Here is a 21,412-nt window from a genome sequence, read left to right as displayed (position 1 = left end):
AGGATCCAAAAAGTTGCCCCTGCAACCCTCAAGCTCCCCCACTTAGAATACACTAGATTCCCAAATTCTGATTTCTCTAGCCATCACTTCTCAAAGAAGAAATGGGCACTCCTTTTCTTGAGCTCCTCCCCATAGCTCAGAACCAACAGAGAGCGGTCCGACCAATGATCGAATCCACCAACAAGGAACACAAAGGGAACAAAGTTTACCACACTTCGGATACAAACATCTGGACAAGAACACACCAAATTAACCATGTTCAGCTAACGGTTGGTCCAAGTATATCGAGCACCGCCCCTATGGATCTCTCTATGTGCCAAATTAGCAATACACTCGTTGAACCTATGAACACGAGGCCAACTAGGCCTTGTTTGACGTTGGAGTTTTTGTGGGGATTGGGATTAATTTTCTAGAGTATTGCGTGAAATCCCTACCTTCACCCAATCCCCCAAAACCCCATCCCGGTCCACTAGGTAGGGGTAGAGTATTGAAAGTTAAGAAAATACATTAACATTTGAGAAAAAGTGGGAATAAATGAGGATTAAACTTACTTAATACTCTAGTACCAAACACGTTATTAGCAATAAGTGGGGGTTTTGAAGTTTGGTGTGGATAATTCCTACTAATCAACACTAAAACTCTACTAGTAAACAAGGCCTGATCACGTTACCCCTCGGCGGACAACGAGAGAGAACGTTTCGATTTTTTTTCATCGTCGATGAGAACCAACATGTGGTTGGGTGGTTAGAAGGGCAGTGGCACCACCAACCCACCAGAGTTCAAATCTCAGATTTGACACTTTGGTGTCTCATTAAAGTCAGAATATTTTTCGGTGGGAGGCAACGTTTCCGTCGACAGCGAGGCCGTGGCGCCTGTGGTGACTTCGTCGAGGAAGTTTCTTGGACGCAGTGTCTGAAAGGTGCTCATAGAGGTAGAGTGTGTACGTGTGTTTATAGGGGTAAGTGTATGTGCGTATATGTGAGCATCTACGTCTAAACTGTATTTTGCAAAGAAAAAAATGTGGATGTGCCGTGCACTGGATACATTCCCTTGCATGTGCAGTTGTGCACCGCGCTGCCGCAGTATCCGGATCCGATACCACACTATCTCGTCGATTTCTAACGGGGCCTCCAACATGTTCGTTGCAGATTGATCAGTTGAAGTTTGATGGAGTCGGACTCCGCCAGAGTGGCTCTTTGCACCGCAAGCTCCCGCGAAAACCAGCTGTTCCGGAGCCCCGTTGACCTGCCCGCCATTTCTGCTACTAATAAACATGTGAAAAATATTGTAAAATATACTTCCTCCCATTGCTGTTTCACGCTGTCAGGCTGATTTGCAGGTTATGGTTGTGGGTTACCACTCACATCGCCATTCCTCCCACGAGAGCCACCGCGCGCTCATGCACGCAGGTGGCTTCCAGTCACGCTGGCAGCAATGTCCACAGACTGGGATCAGAGATGTTTAGCCCATCGGCAGAATCACATACCTCGTATTTGGGCGCCCAATCGCAGGGAGAGGATGAGGGCGCATGCGCTCTCCATCCTCCTCGTCGCCACCACCTTCCTCACCAGCTCCGACGCCACCGACACCATCGACCAGACCACGACCATCACCGGCAACCAGACGCTCGTCTCGGCCGGTGGAGTCTTCCGGCTCGGCTTCTTCACTCCGCCTGGCAGCTCCGACGGTGAGACCTACATCGGCATTTGGTACGCGAGCATCCCAGTACAGACCGTCGTGTGGGTCGCCAACCGCCAGAACCCGGTCGTCAGATCCCCCGGCGAGCTCAGGCTCTCGCCCGATGGCCGCCTCGTCATCATCGACGGCCAGAACACCACCGTCTGGTCCTCCGACGCGCCCACCAAAGCCGTGACCAGCCACGCCACCGCCCGGCTCCTCGACAACGGCAACTTCGCCCTCAGCTCCGACGGCAGCGGCACACCCCAGAGCGTTGCATGGCAGAGCTTCGACTACCCGACGGACACGCACCTGCCCGGCATGAGGCTCGGGGTGGACCTCAGGACCGGCATCGCCAGGAACATCACGTCCTACAGAAGCCCGACGGACCCAGCACCCGGGGCCTACACGTTCAAGCTGGTCATGGGCGGGATGCCAGAGTTCTTTCTCTTCCGCGGCGCCGAGAAGATCTACGCGAGCGGGCCGTGGAACGGCGCGTCGCTCACCGGCGTGCAGGACAAGTCCGAGGGCTACACGTTCACGGTGGTGTCCAACCCCGACGAGACCTACTACGCCTACAGCATGACCGACCCGACGATGCTCTCCCGTTTCGTTGTCGACGGCACGTCGGGGCAGCTGCAGAGCCTGGTGTGGGGCGACGGCGCCTGGAGCACCTACTGGTACTACCCGGCCGACCCCTGCGACAGCTACAACCGGTGCGGGGCGTTCGGGTACTGCGACATGGGACAGGCCACGAGGTGCAGCTGCCTGCCGGGGTTCAGGCCCAAGTCCGAGCAGCAGCGGATCCTCGGCTGCGTCAGGAAGACCGACCTCAGCAGCTGCCCCGGCGCCGGGGACGGGTTCTGGCCCGTGAACCAGATGAAGCTGCCGGACGCCACCAACGCGACGGTGCACGCCGACACGACTCTTGACGATTGCAGGCAGCTGTGCCTGGGCAGCTGCAGCTGCACGGCGTACTCCGCCGCCAACGTGAGCGGCGGTGTCAGCCGCGGGTGCGTCATCTGGGCCGTCGATCTGCTTGACATGAGGCAGTACACGGTGGTCGTCCAGGACGTGTACATCCGTCTCGCGCAGTCTGAGGTGGATGCCTTGAGCGCCGCTGCCAAAGCAGGTTTGTACTTTGACTGGTTACTCTGCAGTTTTCTGATGTCGTAGTTGAGTGCACGTAGACCATTATATCACAGCTAAACTATTGTATCTACTCTATTTTGTAAAGGATAAAACTTGAGGAAAACTCGTTCAATTAATAGCAACAGGAGAAACTGTCAAAGATGATATTTGAGATTTTTTCACAACATTTGCGATTTCATTAGGTCCATACAAGTCATCAGTACAAGCAAGTTTGCATGGGTCACAGTAGCCATCAGTCAGTCCTTGAGTAAAATTGCAATAACCATTTTTTTCTAGTACTCCACATTTTTAGAACCTGGTACATCGGAACCCGCTTTTGAACACCTAGCAAAAATATTGTCCTTCGTCAATTAATAGCAAGAGAAGAAATTATCCAAGATGATATTTGCCTATTTCATTAGCCACATACAATTCATCAGTATAAGCAAGTTTGCATGGGTCACAGTAGCCATCCGTCAGTCCTTGAGTTAAATTGCAATAACCATTGAATTTCTACTGATAGCATTGTATGTCTGTATCAATTATTCACATTCACTGGATTAGGTGCAAGTTAAATCCGTCCACAACATTGCTCAACGGTCAAAGTGCAGCACGAAGAAACTTTGGAGTGACAAACATTAATTAAGAAAAGGCTGGATATGCTTGCATTATAATGTTAAAATCCACGCAGTTTTATAACTACAGAAACATGCTTAATGGTGCAGTGTTAGATTGGCTCACCTCAGGTTCACCGCTGCTTGATTTCAGCTAACCGTCAGCATCCAAACAGGAGATTGGTGATCGGCGTCAGCACCGCTCTTTCCGGTTTGCTTCTTCTGGGGGCGGTTGTCTACTACTTTTTCTGGAGGAACAAGGCGAGCACGAAGCGTCAGGACGAAATGGCACCGAGTATTAGGGCCGAGCCAGACGTGCCTCCTGGGGCCAGGAAACATTCAGCACTGAGAACAGCACAGGATCGCCTGATGAATGAGAGCAGGATGAGCAGCGAAAAAGATCTTGAGCTTCCGTTGTTTGATCTAGAAGTGATTCTAGCTGCAACGGACAACTTCTCTGCAGACCGCAAAATAGGACAAGGTGGATTTGGCCCTGTTTATATGGTATGATACAAGTCAAGTAACAGTATAACAACTTTTTTTTGATTGATGTAGATTTTAACGGACCTGCAAACTGGTGATCAACAGGCAAAACTTGAAGATGGGCAAGAAGTAGCTGTAAAAAGGTTATCCAAGAAATCAGTACAGGGGGTTGTGGAATTCAAGAACGAGGTAAAACTGATAGCAAAGCTTCAACATAGGAACCTGGTGAGGCTGCTAGGCTGCTGCATCGACGACCACGAGAGAATGTTAGTGTACGAGTTCATGCACAACAACAGCCTAGACACATTCATATTTGGTCAGTTCATTTATTTATTTATTTCAGAGAAGCAACATCTAAGTTCTTACTATTCCTGCTGGCATTGCATGTACAATGTGTTTACCTTGGTGAAATGTTATGCAGATGAAGGAAAGCGCAAGTTACTAGAATGGAAGAACCGTTTTGAGATCATTCTGGGGATTGCACGGGGTCTGCTATATCTCCATGAGGATTCAAGGGTGAGGATCATCCATAGGGATCTGAAGGCAAGCAATGTGTTATTAGACAGAAATATGATCCCCAAAATCTCAGATTTTGGCATCGCAAGAATGTTCGGAGGTGATCAGACAACTGCATATACCGCGAAGGTCATTGGGACATAGTGAGTATTATCTCTTGATCGATATGTACATACATAATACCTTTTGAAGATGAGCTTTCATGCTAACTAGTGAGATCGTGGTCTTCAGCGGCTACATGTCTCCGGAATATGCAATGGATGGCGTGTTCTCTATGAAATCTGATATCTACAGCTTCGGTGTCCTGACGCTGGAGATCATCACTGGAAAGAAGAATCGAGGCTTTTACGATGAAGAGCTTGATCTGAACCTCCTCGGCTATGTAAGTAGCAGCATGTTTAATTGTCAAAAGTAATTGATCTTCCTTTGATTATTTCTGATACTTATATATAGTTATATACAAACATGTTGATCATCTTTAGGCATGGAAGTTGTGGAAAGAAGGCCAGGGTGTGGATTTACTGGATGAAGCAATGGGAGACACCATTGACCACAGCGTAGCGCTCAGATGCATACAGGTTGCTCTCCTGTGTGTTGAAGTGCATCCTCGGAACAGGCCACTGATGTCTTCAGTTGTCACGATGCTGAGCAGTGAGAACGCAACATTGGTAGAGCCAAATGAACCTGGGGTAAACATTGGGAAGAGCACGTCAGACACGGATTATTCGCAAACTCATACTGCAACCAATTTTACGGGAACTGCAGTAGATGCTAGGTAGTTTGCAGTAGAATTATTGTCAATTTCTTGGAATAGTTGTACAGCGAAACTTTATTGCAAACGCTTGTCACGAACTCGTGTAAAGTTTACTTGCAACATTCATGAAGCAAAATTGGTAAGTATTACATCCAAAAGCTACTAAATTAAACATGCGTGTTCTAAGTGAAGTTGTGCTAGGTACATACGGTGTTTTTGTTCGCTTCAGAGTATTGGCAGCCACAGCATCAATCACAGTAATCTAGTTCAAACTTCTAAGTCTAACAAAAGCCAAGCACATCGTTTGGTTAATTATTTACCAAGTTTCAGTTTCAGAATCAACTAGTACAAATATTAAAGAATCCACACCACTCCACTTCTTGGTCATCAGATTTGAAACAACAGTTTACCTGCAATGGTGCAACATCTGTCTGATTTATCTTCATATTATCAATACTCAAGGTGCCAAGATTGCGGACGGTGTAGCTGGCACAGTTCAGACAGTTCTTCGATAGATTCAGGATACCACACCAGAGTCTGACCACGTCTGTTTATCCAACATATCATAATAGCAATAACTGGAACTACAAATCATCATTTGCTTTTGTTTCCCGGCCAAACCTGATCAATACTTGATGTAGTTTGCACGGTTCAGACAGTTCTTCGATATCTTCAGGATCCCACGCCAGATCACCACGATGTTTGTTCCCTGGCCACAACTGTTTATCCAGAATCACATGAGTACAGCATGTCATGGAATCAATAATCGAATGCTAGCACAAATTATCATTGCCTTTGTTCCCCGGCCAAAACTGACCAATCGATTCAGAAGATGCAATCTTTACTGGACTAGTAAGATTGCACGTGCACGCACGTTTCAACTAATGCAAATTCAATTCTAATCATTTATGAACATATGTTACAGGAAATGTCATTCAATCTAGCATGTTTCCTATGTTTATAAGATGGAAAATATGAGCAAAAAACATGGAGTGTCAACAGGAACAGGAACATGGCTCATATAAGCAACTTTTGTTTCGGTCAAGCGAACAACACTATGCTTAAAGCTTTTCTGTGTTCAACATCGCAACAATGTAATTTGGAAAACCTTAATTGGCTCTAAACTACCTCAAGCATTAAGGAAAAATAGCTAATTTGTAAGAAGACCTTTTGATTCAGAGCAACACAAAAGTAATACTATGCTTGTGGCAGACCTTGTAATTCAGAGTAGATCTTGTAATTCTGGTACTGTATCTGTTCAACATAACTGTTGTTTTGCATGAGGTAGAAGAATACATTGGTTTAGAACCAAAATTTGGTGTAAATGTTTCAGTACGCTAGGCCCTTAACCTAAAATCCCTACCATGAGTAATAACTCTAGCTAATCCTGAGTAATAACTCTAGCTAATCATGTCCATCCGATGCTGCACTATGTTATATTATGTTGGTATTTTACATCTTACGTGTTCAAACTATAAACTGATGTGCTCTTCCAACCATAGGTTATAAATTTATTGTTTAACATTATTACTAAGTATGTCCTGAAGCCCATAAAGTGTTGTTTGCAGAAGAAGATGCCAAACTCTTGAAGGTGTGCAATGTGATTCAACATTTTTTTACTGACTACTAAAATGAATTTTGTGATGTACACAGTATGTTTATTCCAAAGTGTTCAACTATATAGGAAGTCTTCCTTTTGGGGAGCCAGAGCACATTATTTCTTTACTATAGTTAAATTACCAGACAACCATTCTTAAGATGGGAGCACAGTTTAAAAGAAGTTTCTATTAAACAAAATGGTTGCAACTTGCGAGGTTCTAGTTTCTTATAGACATGCAGGTGCTGTTTTTTGTTTTCAAGATACTTCAGCCATACAGGAAGAATAACCATATGCAAACAAAGATATATTCTTGATAATATTATGTAACTCGGAAAAGATATAAAACTGTAGTTTTCCGATACATCAAAGGATCATATGCATGTCGGAGATATGATAGCTTTCTTCACGAATGAGTAGGTGACTATTTTCAATTGCTTAGATGCTAGAAATAAAACACAAATTACCTGATGGAATATTAGAACATCACCTGATACGAGCTGGAGGGGGGAGTGGAGCGGAACAGGCCACCAGAAACCAGGTCAACTTGATGCAAACTTGAGAACAGCAAAACATCAAGTACATCAAACGCACGCCCGGCCAGAGCAGAACGCCAACAGTGTGTACCTCCAGCGTTGCAAACTGACGTACCATCAGTAGAAGAAATAAGGTGAGCTATTTTCTTCGTGCTTCTTGGGACTGAACTACCAAATAAGGATGTGCATACTAACCTGCTAGACCTGCAACATCCATTCTTTCTGAGAGTGGACTTTTGGAGCAGGTGCTTGGTGAGCACTCGTATCCATACTGTGTATACTGCATCAAGATTCGTGCAAATTCTTTTTGTTCCCCTCTCAAATAATTTTTTATTTTTGTATCTCTCACACCCCACATTGTTTGAAAAAAAATTTGCAGATCACTTAAACATAACAATTGGAACGTGGGAAAAATATTTTGGATTTTTTTATTTTATTATGTATATATATATTTCAAGAATTTTTTTGAATTTTAAATTATTTGAAATTGCACAAAAAATTTCAGAACTATTTTTTTCCCATTCTATTTGTTATTTTTTAGTGACTTGCAAAAAAATCAAATCCAAATATGTAATATTTTAAGAGATATAAAAATGAAAAAGTGAAAAAGTGTGAGGGTGCGCAGAGCGCACCTGCACTCTCACACTTTTCCCATTCTTTTTTCTTTCTGATTAATCTGGGATTGAACTACCATGTTCCTGGTGAGCCATCCACTTGCAAGCTGCCACAGAGACATTCCTACAAACAATGACCATGCACAGTTAAAAAAACCTGCAGGGAAACAAAACTAATTAAGGGGACTATGAACAAAACAGAAACTATTTAGCATGTAATTTACAGGGGGCGACACATTGTTTATGGATTACCATAAACTGCCCTCAATTCTCTTTACCCATCTTATGGACAGCCGAAAATACCATGTTATATGTAGGTTCTGTAAGACATGTAACTATATGTAACATAACTTTGATACTTTATGCAAGAAATAATTTATTTCAAAAAAAAAGAAATACTTTATGCAAGAAAAGAATTGTGATGCCTTCTTTATTTGTATTGCTCACATTAGGGTAGAGCCATGAAAACTGGATATAACACTGAGAGGGGTTCAAACCTAGGAATGATGCTACTGATTTAGATACATGACTATAATTGATAGCCTGACTTCTCTATTTCGAAATCATTGTTCCGTCTAAACAAAGTACAATCTATGTCCATAAAAACATGAGAAGGATCGAACCAAAAATAGTTTGTCAATTGCTGCAGCTAACAAGTCTCGATGCACGACCCAACTGCGAAAAAGTAGCTGTTACAGAAAATTTCCGCAGCTACATCTGAACATGGAAAAGAACATGTGCATTTAATCAGCCAATTGCCTCATAATTTATCCTCAAACTGAATCAAGGTGCACCAGCTTGATTAGCAAGTTAAAATTATCATGTTTGCCTGTGCAAAATGCATAGATCAATTCATGCCAACAGCTGATAATTAAAAATATGAGCCTTATCTTACTGCATGATGAACAACCGAAAATACACCTGCAAATAAGGGTACAAAGCATTAATTCCTCAGTAGCTGCTGGTGTAGAACTTACTCTGAATTCTCTGAAAGGGAAATCTAAAAAATTCATATCTGATCCGGAAACCAGGCTAAGCTGTCAGCAGAAAGGAACATAGAACTCCCCGTCTCCACCCCTATCATCTTTCTTTCATGTCCCTGCCGCAGAACCATCGCCGATGTAGTCAGGGACGGTGGTAGCCTGACGGTTGAGGAGCGTGTGGATCTCTTATTCTCTTATTATGTGCGGGCAACACATCCGTGGAACCTGGCAGGACTGGCGGCACAAGGAAAAACAGTTGGGTTGATCGACGATGACTGCCGCCTTGACTTCCCGGCGAGTCCCCGGCGTTGAGGGCGGCCTCGATTCTCCAGCTTTTCCCAGTCATTGAGGGCGCGGCTTCGATTCTACAGCGTCGAGCGCGCACCCATCCCGTCGAAGGCCGGCTCGCGCGGCGGCGGTGGTGGCGACCCAATCGGAGGCGGGCCCGCGCGCAGCGGCGGCGGACAGGGAAGCGCAGGAGGCTCATGTGTTGGGCAGCGATGAGGTGGGGGCTCGGTCTTGTGAGCACGGCCGGCGGTGCCAAAGATTGGCGCTGGAATCCCACCATAGGAGGAGTGCGTGTCGCAAATCGCTGCAGCGGAGCCGGACGCGCGGCCGCGACGACGGGGTAACTGGAGCGCAGCCCAGCCGTTGTAGCGCGGCGCGCGGGTGCGAGTTGGGCTTCTCCGGTGTGCCAAGTGGCCGGGGTTGGCGCAGAACACGGCGGCGGCGGGAGGCAACGGGAAAAGGCAATACGTGGCTGCAACCAGGGGTGGAGGGACCGCGCTTTTAGCGCCCCAGATGCGAGATTAGACAAACCCGAGCAGAAAGGACACGGAGCAGGACAAGAGTAGGTGCCCGCACTTCTCTTCCACCGACGACTGGACTAACCCCTCCTCCTCCTTTCTCTCCCCTAGATGCGAAATTCCTGTGCCATCCCGCTGCCTCTCCTCCCACCTGATCACCAAGCCGCCTCCTTTTCTCTGCCATTTTTTTCCCCGGTCCCTATCACCTCCAAGAAAGGGGAGATTTCTCTGGTCTTGGTTGGCCTCGAGAAACTCCGCCAAGATTCGGATTTGCCGGTTCATTTCTGGAACCACCGGCGGCGCTTTGATGTTTGACGATACCATCCGATGGAGGAGGTAGGGAGAGAACACGACAGCTCGGTCGTGGTGGTGGCCGTGGAGGATTTCAGCGCGGCCAAGGTCAGGCTAATCCTGTTTGGTTGTTGTCTCCCCCTCTCCCCTTTTTGTGCAATCTGTTGGCCATGATTGCTGTGGGCATATGCCCAAATTGGAATCACCCTTTTTCATGCAATTGCATGATTTTATTATTAATCTGCAACGGATCAAGCTATCACTAGAGTGGCATTCGCCCTCCCTTTCCTGCCAATTAACCATCCGTGACCCAACACTTCCAAATGCAGGATACATCAACCGTAAACACAAAGCCTACAAGGAGATACCCGCTCGCCTCGCTGGTCGCTATACTGGCCTTGATCACCCTGGTGGGCGTATACATATTCTCGCTCTCCCTGAAGCAAAACGGGATGCTGTTTGGGCTCAAGCAGACGAACATGATCGAGAAGGAGAGGGAGCAGCCCTGCCATAACTCCAGCGTTCCGGAGAGCGAGATACCTTATGTGCACTACCCTTCGCCGGACACTTACAGCAGGTATGGAGGTGGACTAATCTTGGGCATCTATCTAGGTTTTACGTTTTTTAGGCTGGCGAGTAACGTGTTCTTTTGCTTGTTAGGAAAGAATGCGCGTGCACACCAGTTAGATTCTTTGCTATCTTGTCGATGCAGAGGTCGGGAAGCGGGTGGTTCGAGACTCTGCTGAATAGCCATGAGAATATCAGCTCCAACGGGGAGATTTTCTCTGTCAAGGACAGGCGGAGTAACATCACAGCGATCACGAAGACGCTGGATAAACTGTACAATCTGGACTGGGTCAGCAGCGCTGCTAAAAACGAGTGCACGGCTGCCGTGGGGTTGAAATGGATGCTCAATCAGGTACCGTCTGGCATCAAAGTACTATTTGATCATTCCACACAAGGTGAAATGAAACGCTTGATATCATTTTATGGCTGAAGTATATGTTCTGTAAATAGTTGTCTGTCGTACATGCCGCATTGCATTCTGTAAGTACCTGCATATTCCGGTCTTGCCTGCTGCTGCCCGTATTTTGGAACCCTGATCTGTAGTTTTGGCTTCAAGGATTGCTAAGATTGGTTGTACTGCAATTAGTTAATTTGTTACATCTTTTCCAATAATCTTAGCCTGCCCGTTTTACTTTTTTTTTCTTGTGGAATTACAGGGTCTAATGAAAAATCATCAAGAGATAGCAGCATACTTCAACCGAAGGGGTGTATCTGCAATTTTCCTTTTAAGAAGAAACCTTCTCCAGCGTTATGTCTCTATATTGGCAAATGATTACGATAGAAACACCAAGCAACTAAATGGAACTCACAAAGCACACGTGCATCACAGAGGCCAGGTACACTTTCTTTTTCTCCTTGATCGTACTCAGCATCGAGAGTGCAATAAATTTTTAGTTTGTGGCTGCAACTTTTGGCATCACAAAGCAATGATGAAATCAATAAATCTTACTGTACCTTTAACTACTTTATCTGCTGTAGTGTTGTAGATGTGCATGCAGAATTAAAAGAAAATCCTTTTGTTTCCACTGCAGGCAGATGTTCTTGCTCAGTATAAGCCAACAATCGACACAAAATCGTTGATTGCTGAACTGAAGAGATCTGATAAGTTGGCAGCCGATGGTTTAGCGAGTTTCAAGAAGATACGAAATATTGTTCTGTACTACGAGGATGTGGTCAGCAATCACACTGTGAGCCTCGTGCATTATATCCTTGTTTGGGAATTTAATCAACCTTTATTTCTCTAGATAACGTCTGCTTTTCTTTATTTCTTCAGAAGCTCGCAGATGTGCTGGACTTTCTTAAATTGCCAAAGACAAAGCTATCCAGTCGGCATGTGAAAATCCATACTAAACGATTGCGCGATCACATTGATAATTGGATTGATGTTTATAATACTTTGAATGGCACTCAGTATGAGAGCTTCTTGAACGGCCGAAGGTGACCAAATTAGCTAAAAGATGTAAATAATGTTGTAGTGGGTTTTCCATCTTTTGGCCCCTCCTTTCCCCCCTCATGTAGCTAGCAGAGTAGTCAGAGTTGGCACTTTTTGTCCATCATGTGCTAATCCAAAGGGTTCGTTTATTTTAAGTTTACGCCCTGGCATATATATTTTAGCTGATTAAATTAATAACTATCATTCAAAGTTATGATCATCTTTACATTTCTCAATCCCCTTCGCTTAGTACAGAGTGTATATTAAATGGATGATAATTACATCTTGATTTTGGTATCACTTCACTATTCGTGACTATTGTATGGCTAAGTTCAGGTAGCTGGTAGAAAATAATATTTTGATGGTTATAACTGATAAATAGGGAAACTTACTCCAATAAGAGATGACATAGTGATCTAATATAGTTCATTAATTGTGGCATATCAGATGCTCATAATTTCAGGACATAAGATGACAAAGGATACCATTATGATTGCTAAGTACATTACTTAAGAACTGTTTAAAATTATTTGAGTGCTTCATTTAATCATTTTGTGTCAGAGGTGATATCTGTAAGGACTCTTAATTTGTCCTTGCACAGATGCTCATGCCTAATTCTGCTTTAGTTATGATTTACTTGAGAATTGCAAAATCCCTTGCATATTTTTTTTTCGAAAATGAAGTCAAAATAAGAAAAATATCCTAAGGAATTGAGAGTTTGAGACCGCCTTCGGGACATTGAATAGTTATGGTGTATGCGGTGAATTGAAATATTACCTAATAACAAAACTTGATTTCTCTTGCACTTTTCACCGACGACCACTCCTCTGGTTCATGAAAAAGTCATGTTTAAGATATTGGCACAGTCTTCAAAATGTATTTTTCACCAATAGTTATAATATTCTGAACTTCTCAAGAAAAATCTGTGTTGATTTGTTCCCAGTGTAAATGTTTGAAGCAATATTGTTGGCCAAAGTTTCACTTTAAGATATGTGCAGAACGTTGATTTTGGTGAACTGGAGGGGGTACAATTTAAAATCATTGCTGAACTGTTATTGCTTGTTAATGATGACTACTACAGTTAAAAGTAGCTACTGAGAAGAAGCAATCTTCATTCTTGTTTGCGGTATTATTCAAAATTATGTACTTTCTTTCGCTCAGATCCACAAACTGACAATACACACCCCACAAGTAATTTCAGTATGCAACTTAGCCTTCTATCGACCTTCAATTATAGTAACTGTTGCGCTGTTGAATATGCTGCCTGGTTTACTTGATGATGTATCTGTTTCCGTTAGAATTCTTCTAGCGGCAAAGCCAGGCTGCTTAGGAGTTGGCAATGTGGCAGTATCTGTAGTAGCTAACATCATAAGCACTTGAGACATCAATGGACGGTCATCTGGATTCTCTTGCACACACAGGAGTCCGACTTTGGTGCATTTGAGTACTTCATCTGAGTTGAACGAGCCATTCATGGTTTCATCTGCTAATTCTATGCCTTTCCCTTCGTTCCATAGGCTCCATGCCTGCAGAATAAAAATGTGACCAAGTTATTTTGAAGTTATACCGCAGAACATAGCTTGTGTGTGTTGAATGAGGTATGTTCTCACATGTCCTAGAAGATTTAGGTGATTTGAGTAGGAATACACCCCTCTGTTTTTCCTACCACTAATTATTTCCAGCAGTAATACTCCAAAGCTAAAGACATCTGATTTTACTGAGAAGACTCCATCCATCGCATACTCGGGAGACATGTAGCCACTACAGAAAAGCAACATCAATATGAGTAATATTTGGAACTCATTTATAAAATAAAATATTGTTTTTTTATGTTACCATACTTACTATGTGCCAACCACTTTTAGTGTATTGATTTCTGTCTCATCACTGCCAAAAATTCTTGCCATACCGAAGTCAGAAATTTTGGGAGTCATCTCCTTGTCTAGAAGAACATTACTTGCCTTCATATCTCTATGTATGATTCTGTATCTTGAGTCCTGGTGGAGATACAGCAATCCTCGAGCAATGCCTTCTATGATACTGTATCGCACTTTCCAATCAAGTAGGATGCTGTTGGATTTTTCTGTTCACATATGTAAATACATGTTTTTCTCTGTATTATCAGCCAGTATTCAGGGTCAGAAAAGAAAGGTTGAGAGGTTACCAAATAGGAAGTAGTCCAAGCTCTTATTTTCCATATATTCATATACAAGTATCCTTTCTTGTCCACTAATGCTGTAGCCAAGAAGCCGGACAAGGTTCCGATGCTGGAGTTTAGCTATTAACATAACCTCATTCTTGAACTCATCGAGACCCTGCATGGATGTTTTTGAAAGCGTTTTTACAGCTATTTCTTGTCCATCCTCAAGCTTACCCTGTTATTTTCAAGGAAACAGAGTCAGACATACAGTAGCACTAGATCAGGATGTTGAAATTGCTGTAGTTAACTGTTTGTTCATTTAAAATGCTTGTGCTTTCCTGTAATAACCTTTGTCTAGAAACCTAATAGTTGCTCAGATGGAATCTCACGATTCCATTCAAATTAATCATGTTTCTTTATATTGCTTATTTTTTTCCATACATATGCATTATATAGATTTACATTTGTATCGACTGAAGTTCATCCATTAGAGTGCTACCTTATATACTGGTCCAAAGCCACCCTCGCCGAGCTTATTATCGATAGAGAAACCATCAGTGGCAGCCGCAATTGTCCCCATATCAAATATTGGCAGTTCCAAGTCATCATCGTGACTGCTTCCCTCGTAACGGCGGGGGTTGGTGCTTCGTGAACCGCCGCTCCATTTACTCGATCCTGCAGGAATACAAGTCAGAATAACATCCAGGAATACCACTTTACCTTTTCGTCCAGGTACGTGTTACTAATGTATTTTTAGAATATACATCATGTTTTATCACAAAGGTCTGCTGGATGCTACCTGTTGTTCTTGTTAGCTTCTTCTTTCTTGACCAGAAGAAAAACCCAGCAAGTGCCAAAAGAAATGCCAGTGCGGAGATGCTGGCGACAGCTGCGATCACTGTTCGTGGCTTCTTGGATTTGCTTGTCGAACCTGCACAAGACCGGTGGTTAGTTTGATGATGCATGTGCCTTGACATTTTCTTCTGGTGGAATATGTATATTTCACTCATGAGCAGCCCCAGGAAATGCTACATGAAGCTCTCGGGAAAGACGTCGAAGCTTTTAACAGCTGCGACAACCTGAGGACGGGGTAAAGATATTCCCAGGAACGCATTTGGAATCAATTTACGGTTGCACACATAACTGCTTTGTTGCCAAATGCTCGTGAAGTTGGATTGGCGTCTTGCATTTGTATTGTTTGATGGGCCAGAGTAAAGAGGTCCCTGATGCTGCTGCTGCTATTGGTGTGAGAGATGTGGTTGCCTTGCTTGCTGGCTAAGCACTGCCTGGAAGCAATTAAGCATAGTATGCTATCGTAGAACGGCAGGGCATGAAACACATGAGCCCGGGGCTATGCTCTCATTTCGAAAAAAGGGCATGAAACACATTCTCAGGGAGGTCAGCATCTGATACCCTTATTAGGGGAAAGAAGCTTTGGCATACTGTAGAGTGGTGCCGGGCAACTAGTCCGACCCACATTTCTTGGTTGCTGGGGGCTGATATGCCTGTCACGTAGACAGTGTGTCTGTGGTTGCGATTCGCACCAGATTTGCTGTTACTGAACATGTACTAGCGCAGGCATGCTAGGCCAGTGGCTAGCTGGAGATGGTGCGTGGCGGGGGCTGCGCGCTCCTGCCGACGACGTGGATCGGGGCCGAGCCGTACGTGGTCTGTGCTGGAAAGGCTGAAAGCTAGCGCTGGCTGGGTGCGATGCATTGCATGCCGTTTGCTACACTCTCTGCATTGCAACCAACACCGTCCGTTGTGGTACTTTGGACTTCGCCATGGAAATCACCATCTTACCGTGCATAGGTCTACCACGTGTTTCGTTTGGAGATTTGCGTGGGCTCTTTTGCTTTTGTTAATACACGATGAAATACGATGTACATTTTTTGAAACAAAAGAAAATCCAAGGTAACCGAAGCAAACCTCCAAAACACGATAAATTTCAACAAAATTCAAAAACATGACTTAGATATCCAAGCACCGACAGACGATGGTGCAAATCCATGCTAAGTTCCATGCTTTTTTAGACAAGGCAAAAGATTTATCATTTTCATTAATTAAGAAAAGGTTTTAGAGACATGCCTAGGCAGCCATGGGGCTTTAAAACATGGGGTCTACTCTCCCGAAATTACACAGCCCAAAAACTTGGCACCGGCTAAACACCATGCCTTTGTTACATCCTTGATGAAGTTAATGACAACATTAGTCGAAAAACTCTAGCGTTGCATTTCTTTCATATCTCCCACAAAACAAGCATGACCAAGGATGCCATCACTTTGCTTGTCTTGCCTCTCTCTCAAGAGCAAGTTTGGACCACCAAAACTCCACAGACTCTCTTCATTGGCCCAAGTAGCCGGATCAATGTTGTAGAAACCACACCACAGAAAGATCTCTTTCCATAAAAAAGATTACTCACCGATTTCGCCGTTCATGTCCTATTTTGTATTACAAACCAAGCAAAGAATTTGCATTTGGGAGGTTCGTCCTTTGGAGGTCGCATAATTCTGTCGATTATCAATGAGCATCTTATCGCTATCTTCGGCTTTATCCTCCCCCGCGAAATTTCACCTGCCATTAGATACGATGCCCTCTCGCGACACTTGCCACTTGTCTTGTGGTCTACAAACGATCATGCGACGCCAGTCTAATCGACATCAGGCATATGCCAGACAACACCATAAAACGCATTTGATTCCTCCAGCGAAGGGGAAATCTCGTTGCATTCCCCATGTCTCCTCTCGGTCATTCCATTGGTGGAGTAACATACCAAAAGCTATGATTGTGGATGGTGCACGTAGAAGCTCGACAGGAACCTCACAAAACTAGTTGTGGTGCTTGGCAGAGTCGGCGCCACCGAGCAGTTTCAACCAATCAGCTCGCGTTGCCAAGCATGCATGCATTCACACGCGCTGCCGTTCAAAGAAAAAGGGCAACATTGTCGACCACTGATCAAGTGATTGTGTGCTCTTTTTTGGTCCTTGGTGCACGAGGGAAACATGAAACTAGCGAGCTACCTGAAGCATGCGAAAACGTGTGGTCTCACATTTTGCAAGTTTGGTGAGCTACATTCAGTGAGAAATCTAGAGCGTGTACAAGGTGAGATGCACATGCACGGTGGAGCAGTGGAGATCTCATCTGGTGGCAGTGGCTATTTTGCCCTACCTTGCATGATTAAGCTTTGTTGGGCTGTGCAAAATCAAAGTTTGCGCTTTTTCGGATAGGTGCATGGCCCTGCTTTTGGAAGTAAAGAACTGGGGACCGATGTGGTCACTGTCAAGCTTAAAAAGCTCTTTTCAATTCTCTCTAGCAACGTCGATTTGCCATTTAAAAAGAAGAAGAAACATCGATTTCATGGCAGCAGCTCTGGCCACACCTCATAGGATTTGTATATGAATTGTGTAGGATCAGAATTCTATGGAAATTTTTTTCTATACAAGTTGTATGATTAGGAACTAATCCTATTTAAATATTGTAGTGTAAATCCTATAGGAAAAAAAATATGAGGTCATACCTCATGTCAAATTCCTTTGCTACAATCAAACACACTTCATATTTCTATAGTATTCAAGTAGCCATGACATCTCAATCCTATATTTTTTCCTATTCCTATGCTTTTCGCATCCTATGAATCAAAGGAGGCCTAAAGGGTTATGGGGTGTGGGACACAAAATTGACGCCCAGTCATGGTTCCATTAGCCTCCTTTTGTGCCGGCATGACCAAATAGTGTGTAACACTTCCACTCTGGTATGTCCCATAGGGACCGACTCGGGAGCGTTAGGCACAGTGGTGGGTTATCCTTGTCATAGACACAACTAAAACCTATTTATTCCCCATTTCCCCCTTATTCCCACCACTAACATTACCTCTCATGTCCGTCATTACCATTCCCAGTTATTACATCCACCTCGTCGTTGATGCAATTCGCTAGCCCTTGTCGCCATGCCGCACCGAAGACACCCTTTGTTAAACCTAGGAAGAAGCCCAAGAAATGACTAGAAGGGATGTCACTGCATGTGTGGGAAGCGGAATGTAAAAGAAGGGCGATGCTCACGGCCGACCGCAAAGGGCATCGTGGTGTCACCAAATTTAAGGAGACGGTGAACGAGGCGGCGTCCAGTATCACCACCTTCAACCAAATGCTCAATGCTGGTGCTGACAACAACGCACACGTTGCTGGTGGAAGCAAAGGGAGCACCACGATGCACCCTTCAAGGAGCAGGTCACCATCTTCCCCAACCTATTTCCAAAAAATCGTAGGCGTGAGGCCCCCATTAAGGTTCTCCCCCGAGACTTGCGAGAGCGAGCATGGTGGATATGATCCAAACACCCTCTTTTCCCGTTATCCCCGAATGCCACCATGGTGAGACTAGGAAGAAATTCAAAACGAGGAATGGTAGCCGAGGCTCAAAATGGAAGGCCTTGGTGGAGGAGTGCCTTGCGGAGGCTTGGAAGGCCATGAGTCTTGACCCTATTAGCAAGTGCCCAACAAATCTCCGACAACTATTGGAAGAGGATGAGGGACCAATTCAATGAGCGGAAACTCTTAAATGAGTTCAAGCACATGCTCATGACCCGCAACGAGTCGGGTATGTCGTATAGGTGGTATTATACAAAACGTTTACAACAAGGAAACCGTTAGAAAATTCCCGTAAGACCCCCGAGAGTGGCAAGAAGATGGAGGATAAAGTAAATGCTCTAAAATTTGTTTAATTGGCATACTAACATTTCTCATGTATTGATGTGTGCCTGTTTGGTTAGTTCATTGATGCGCTAGAGATGTTTCAAGAGCAAAACAAAGAGAAGGAATTCAACATGATGCATGTGTTCAAAAGAATGCAAACTTGCAACAAATGCAAGTTCATCTGGATGTCTCTCTCCAAGGGCGACATCATAGATGTAGATGGGTACGCCCTCCTCGGTAAGGAATAGATTAGCAGTTTTTCCTGACCACACGGATCCACTATGATGAATTTTGTTTATTCTCGAAAGGACGTTCCACCGAGAACAAGAAGACAAAGGCCGAAAGGGATGGAGCGACATCATTGGAAAGGGTGCAAGCATCAGTTGACAAGTGCATCGCCGACTCCACATCGAAATCGACCTTGGGGGACCAAAAGAATGATGCAAGGTGGACAGTCTTAATGAAGAATAAAGAGAGGAAGATTGAGCTTGAGAGAGCAAGATGATGATCTTGATGGCTAACACGTTGAACATGAATGTCAATGCGAAGGCATAGTATATGGTATATGGCCGACACATGTTGCAGACAATGGGGATCGAACCGGTGGCAACGTTGGCGGCATTAACACAAGCGGGACGGACGAGTCAACGTCTTCCATTTGACTATGTGGTGTTGTAATATATGTGGTGGCGTTCTGGTGGGAAAGAAATTAAATTATGCCTATTTCCGTGTGTGTTTTTCATAACTTTTAAAAATTATATATAAAAAAATGGTTTTGGAGGGGTCATATTGGGAGACCGGCTGGATGCAAGCACTGCCAACACAACCTATTCCGTCATAGAGGTGCGCGACTAGAGATGCTCTCGTATGAAGAAATGAAAAATATAGGACAGGACGAGTATGGAATACGGTGGCTAGCTGGCATATATTCTACCGATTTACTGAATATTGGGCTTTGCATTTGCATAGTGACACTCGTACGAATGCAGCAATGCGATGCAGAGTATTGCACACGTACCGAGATCGGCGGCGGCGAGGCGGACGAAGAGGTCCTGTCCGAAGTCAGCGTACACGCGCAGGTCGGTGAGCTCGGAGCTCCACATGACGCAGCCCCAGCCATTTTCGCGACGGTCCTCGCTGACATTGCCGCTGGCGTACGCCGTGCAGGAGCAGTTCGTCAGGCACGCCTGCCGGCACTGCTCCAGGCTGAGGCCCATGTCCAGGACGGTCCGAGTCGTATCGGGCACCTTGGTGTGCCTCACCGTGACGAACCCGTCGGCGGTGGCGCTGCCGTTCCTGCTGCAGCCGAGCGGCGTCGAGCGCACGCACCCGTCCCGGCCGTCCCGCAGCGCCCACGCCGCCGGCGACTTGGGGACGAAGCCGCGCAGGCAGGAGCATGCGGGGAGGCTGTTGGGGTCGCACACGCCGTTGGGCCCGCACGGCGACACGGCGTCGCACTGGTCCTTGGGCGCGTACCAGTACAGCTCCCACGTCTCGGCCGCCGGCACCCACGTCGACCGCTGGATCAGGCCGTTGCTCCCCGTGCCGGTCAAGCCCAGCCTCGATATGACCGACTCGTTGTGCACCTAAGTCGTGAGCTCAGTAGGGTAAGCAATGCGATCTGATCAATAAACTGGGTGAGTTGTGCGAAGTCGGAACAAGTACGTACATGGAAGCTGTACGTGACTTCCTGGGCGTTGTTGATGAAGCTGTAGGTGAAGTCGTTGTAGGTGACGAGGTCCGGCACGCCCCCGAACTGGACGCCGTCCCAGGGCCCGGAGCGGTAGACGGTGTCGGCGCCGTTCCAGATGAAGATCTCGGGGTCGGCGGACGCGACCATGCCCATGACGACGGGGCCCGGCGAGGGGTCCGACGGGCTCTTCCAGGCCGTCAGCGTCCTGTTCCGCCCCGTCACGAAGTCGATCCCGAGCTTCATGTCCGAGAGCAGCGTGTCGGTCGGGTAGTCGAACCCCTGCCACGCCACGGCGCCGCCCGCGTCCGCGAGCACGAGGTTGCCGTTGTCCAGGATCCGCGCCGCCGGGCTCGCCAGCGCGGATGCCGGCTTGACCGACCACACGACGGTGGAGTTGTTCGACGCAATGGCGAGCGTGCCGGTGGCGGACACGGACAGCGTGGAGCCCGGGTTGGCCGCGGCGTCGCCCGGAATTGGGTGCTCGCGGTTGGCCACCCAGACGACCGTGCGGACGGAGACCTCGCTGTACCAGACTCCAAGGTAGGTGTTGTTGGCGCCCGGCGGGGTGAAGAAGCCGAGCACGAACTTGCCGTCGGGCTCCGAGAGCAGCGTCTCGTTCGCGGCGAGGGGGTGGCCCGGCGTGACGGTGTCTCTGGCATGGCATGCCGTGAACAAGAGAAGGAGGGAGAGGAGGATGTAGCAAGCGAATGGCGCCATTGCTCTGAAAATGAGTGGCGCTACCACGTCACAGTGGGTTGTACGCTAGCGTTCTGGACGGGAGCTGCAGGATAGGGTGGTGGTGGAGGATTGTCGCATGCCGTGGAGTGGAGACTGGACATTGGCTGCTCACTGCAAACCTGGAAAGGGAGACTCGTTTTTAAGAGGACGTG

At 46.0% G+C, this 21,412-nt stretch overlaps 3 protein-coding genes and 1 long non-coding RNA gene across 9 annotated transcripts; 2 read left to right on the top strand and 2 right to left on the bottom strand.

Moving 5' to 3' along the window:
* Positions 1-1,369: 1,369 nt before the first annotated feature.
* Positions 1,370-5,326, top strand: LOC127344058 (receptor-like serine/threonine-protein kinase SD1-8). The gene is given in 5 exon segments (XM_071828471.1): positions 1,370-2,809; positions 3,577-4,221; positions 4,327-4,564; positions 4,653-4,803; positions 4,904-5,326. Coding segments are annotated over 5 exon segments (2,706 nt in total). The 5' UTR covers positions 1,370-1,434; the 3' UTR covers positions 5,201-5,326.
* On the bottom strand, positions 2,905-9,718 carry LOC127344059 (uncharacterized). 6 transcript variants are annotated; one of them, XR_007877712.2, is made up of 12 exons: positions 8,900-9,718; positions 7,504-8,079; positions 7,263-7,414; positions 5,797-5,894; positions 5,586-5,722; positions 4,944-5,105; positions 4,605-4,744; positions 4,307-4,442; positions 4,128-4,202; positions 3,990-4,038; positions 3,550-3,915; positions 2,905-3,153 (listed from the first exon to the last, which is right to left on the bottom strand). It is a non-coding gene; the product is annotated as an uncharacterized lncRNA (long non-coding RNA). The 6 variants fall into 6 exon arrangements; XR_007877714.2 differs by having other exon boundaries at positions 7,504-8,046; XR_007877711.2 differs by having other exon boundaries at positions 7,240-7,414; positions 7,504-9,718.
* A 36-nt stretch (positions 9,719-9,754) lies between these two features.
* LOC127344057 (uncharacterized) lies at positions 9,755-12,156 on the top strand. The gene is made up of 6 exons (XM_051370279.2): positions 9,755-10,110; positions 10,332-10,579; positions 10,663-10,921; positions 11,226-11,405; positions 11,601-11,756; positions 11,843-12,156. The coding sequence occupies exons 1-6, from the start codon at positions 10,039-10,041 to the stop codon at positions 12,008-12,010; spliced, it is 1,083 nt and encodes a 360-aa protein (XP_051226239.1). The 5' UTR covers positions 9,755-10,038; the 3' UTR covers positions 12,011-12,156.
* A 937-nt stretch (positions 12,157-13,093) lies between these two features.
* On the bottom strand, positions 13,094-21,389 carry LOC127344056 (receptor-like serine/threonine-protein kinase SD1-8). The gene is made up of 8 exons (XM_051370278.1): positions 20,499-21,389; positions 19,848-20,415; positions 14,941-15,072; positions 14,641-14,816; positions 14,166-14,376; positions 13,847-14,084; positions 13,612-13,762; positions 13,094-13,527 (listed from the first exon to the last, which is right to left on the bottom strand). The coding sequence occupies exons 1-8, from the start codon at positions 21,237-21,239 to the stop codon at positions 13,219-13,221; spliced, it is 2,526 nt and encodes an 841-aa protein (XP_051226238.1). The 5' UTR covers positions 21,240-21,389; the 3' UTR covers positions 13,094-13,218.
* Between the last annotated feature and the right edge of the window lie 23 nt (positions 21,390-21,412).

Source organism: Lolium perenne, chromosome 3 (assembly GCF_019359855.2).
Source record: "Lolium perenne isolate Kyuss_39 chromosome 3, Kyuss_2.0, whole genome shotgun sequence".
Classification (NCBI taxonomy): domain Eukaryota; kingdom Viridiplantae; phylum Streptophyta; class Magnoliopsida; order Poales; family Poaceae; genus Lolium; species Lolium perenne.
The sequence above is the reverse complement of the archived record's forward strand: the minus strand, read 5'-3'. Positions and strand labels throughout refer to the sequence as shown.

Excerpts from the sequence above, each read along its gene's own strand:
- LOC127344057 (XM_051370279.2), top strand. The coding sequence starts at position 10,039 with ATGGAGGAGGTAGGGAGAGAACACGACAGCTCGGTCGTGGTGGTGGCC. Across the intron at positions 10,580-10,662 it reads TCGCCGGACACTTACAGCAG|GAAAGAATGCGCGTGCACAC; the intron begins GTATGGAGGTGG and ends TTTGCTTGTTAG. Across the intron at positions 11,406-11,600 it reads ACGTGCATCACAGAGGCCAG|GCAGATGTTCTTGCTCAGTA; the intron begins GTACACTTTCTT and ends TTTCCACTGCAG.
- LOC127344056 (XM_051370278.1), bottom strand. The coding sequence starts at position 21,239 with ATGGCGCCATTCGCTTGCTACATCCTCCTCTCCCTCCTTCTCTTGTTC. Across the intron at positions 14,377-14,640 it reads GCTTTGGACCAGTATATAAG|GGTAAGCTTGAGGATGGACA; the intron begins GTAGCACTCTAA and ends TGAAAATAACAG. Across the intron at positions 13,763-13,846 it reads CTAAAAGTGGTTGGCACATA|TGGCTACATGTCTCCCGAGT; the intron begins GTAAGTATGGTA and ends GCTTTTCTGTAG.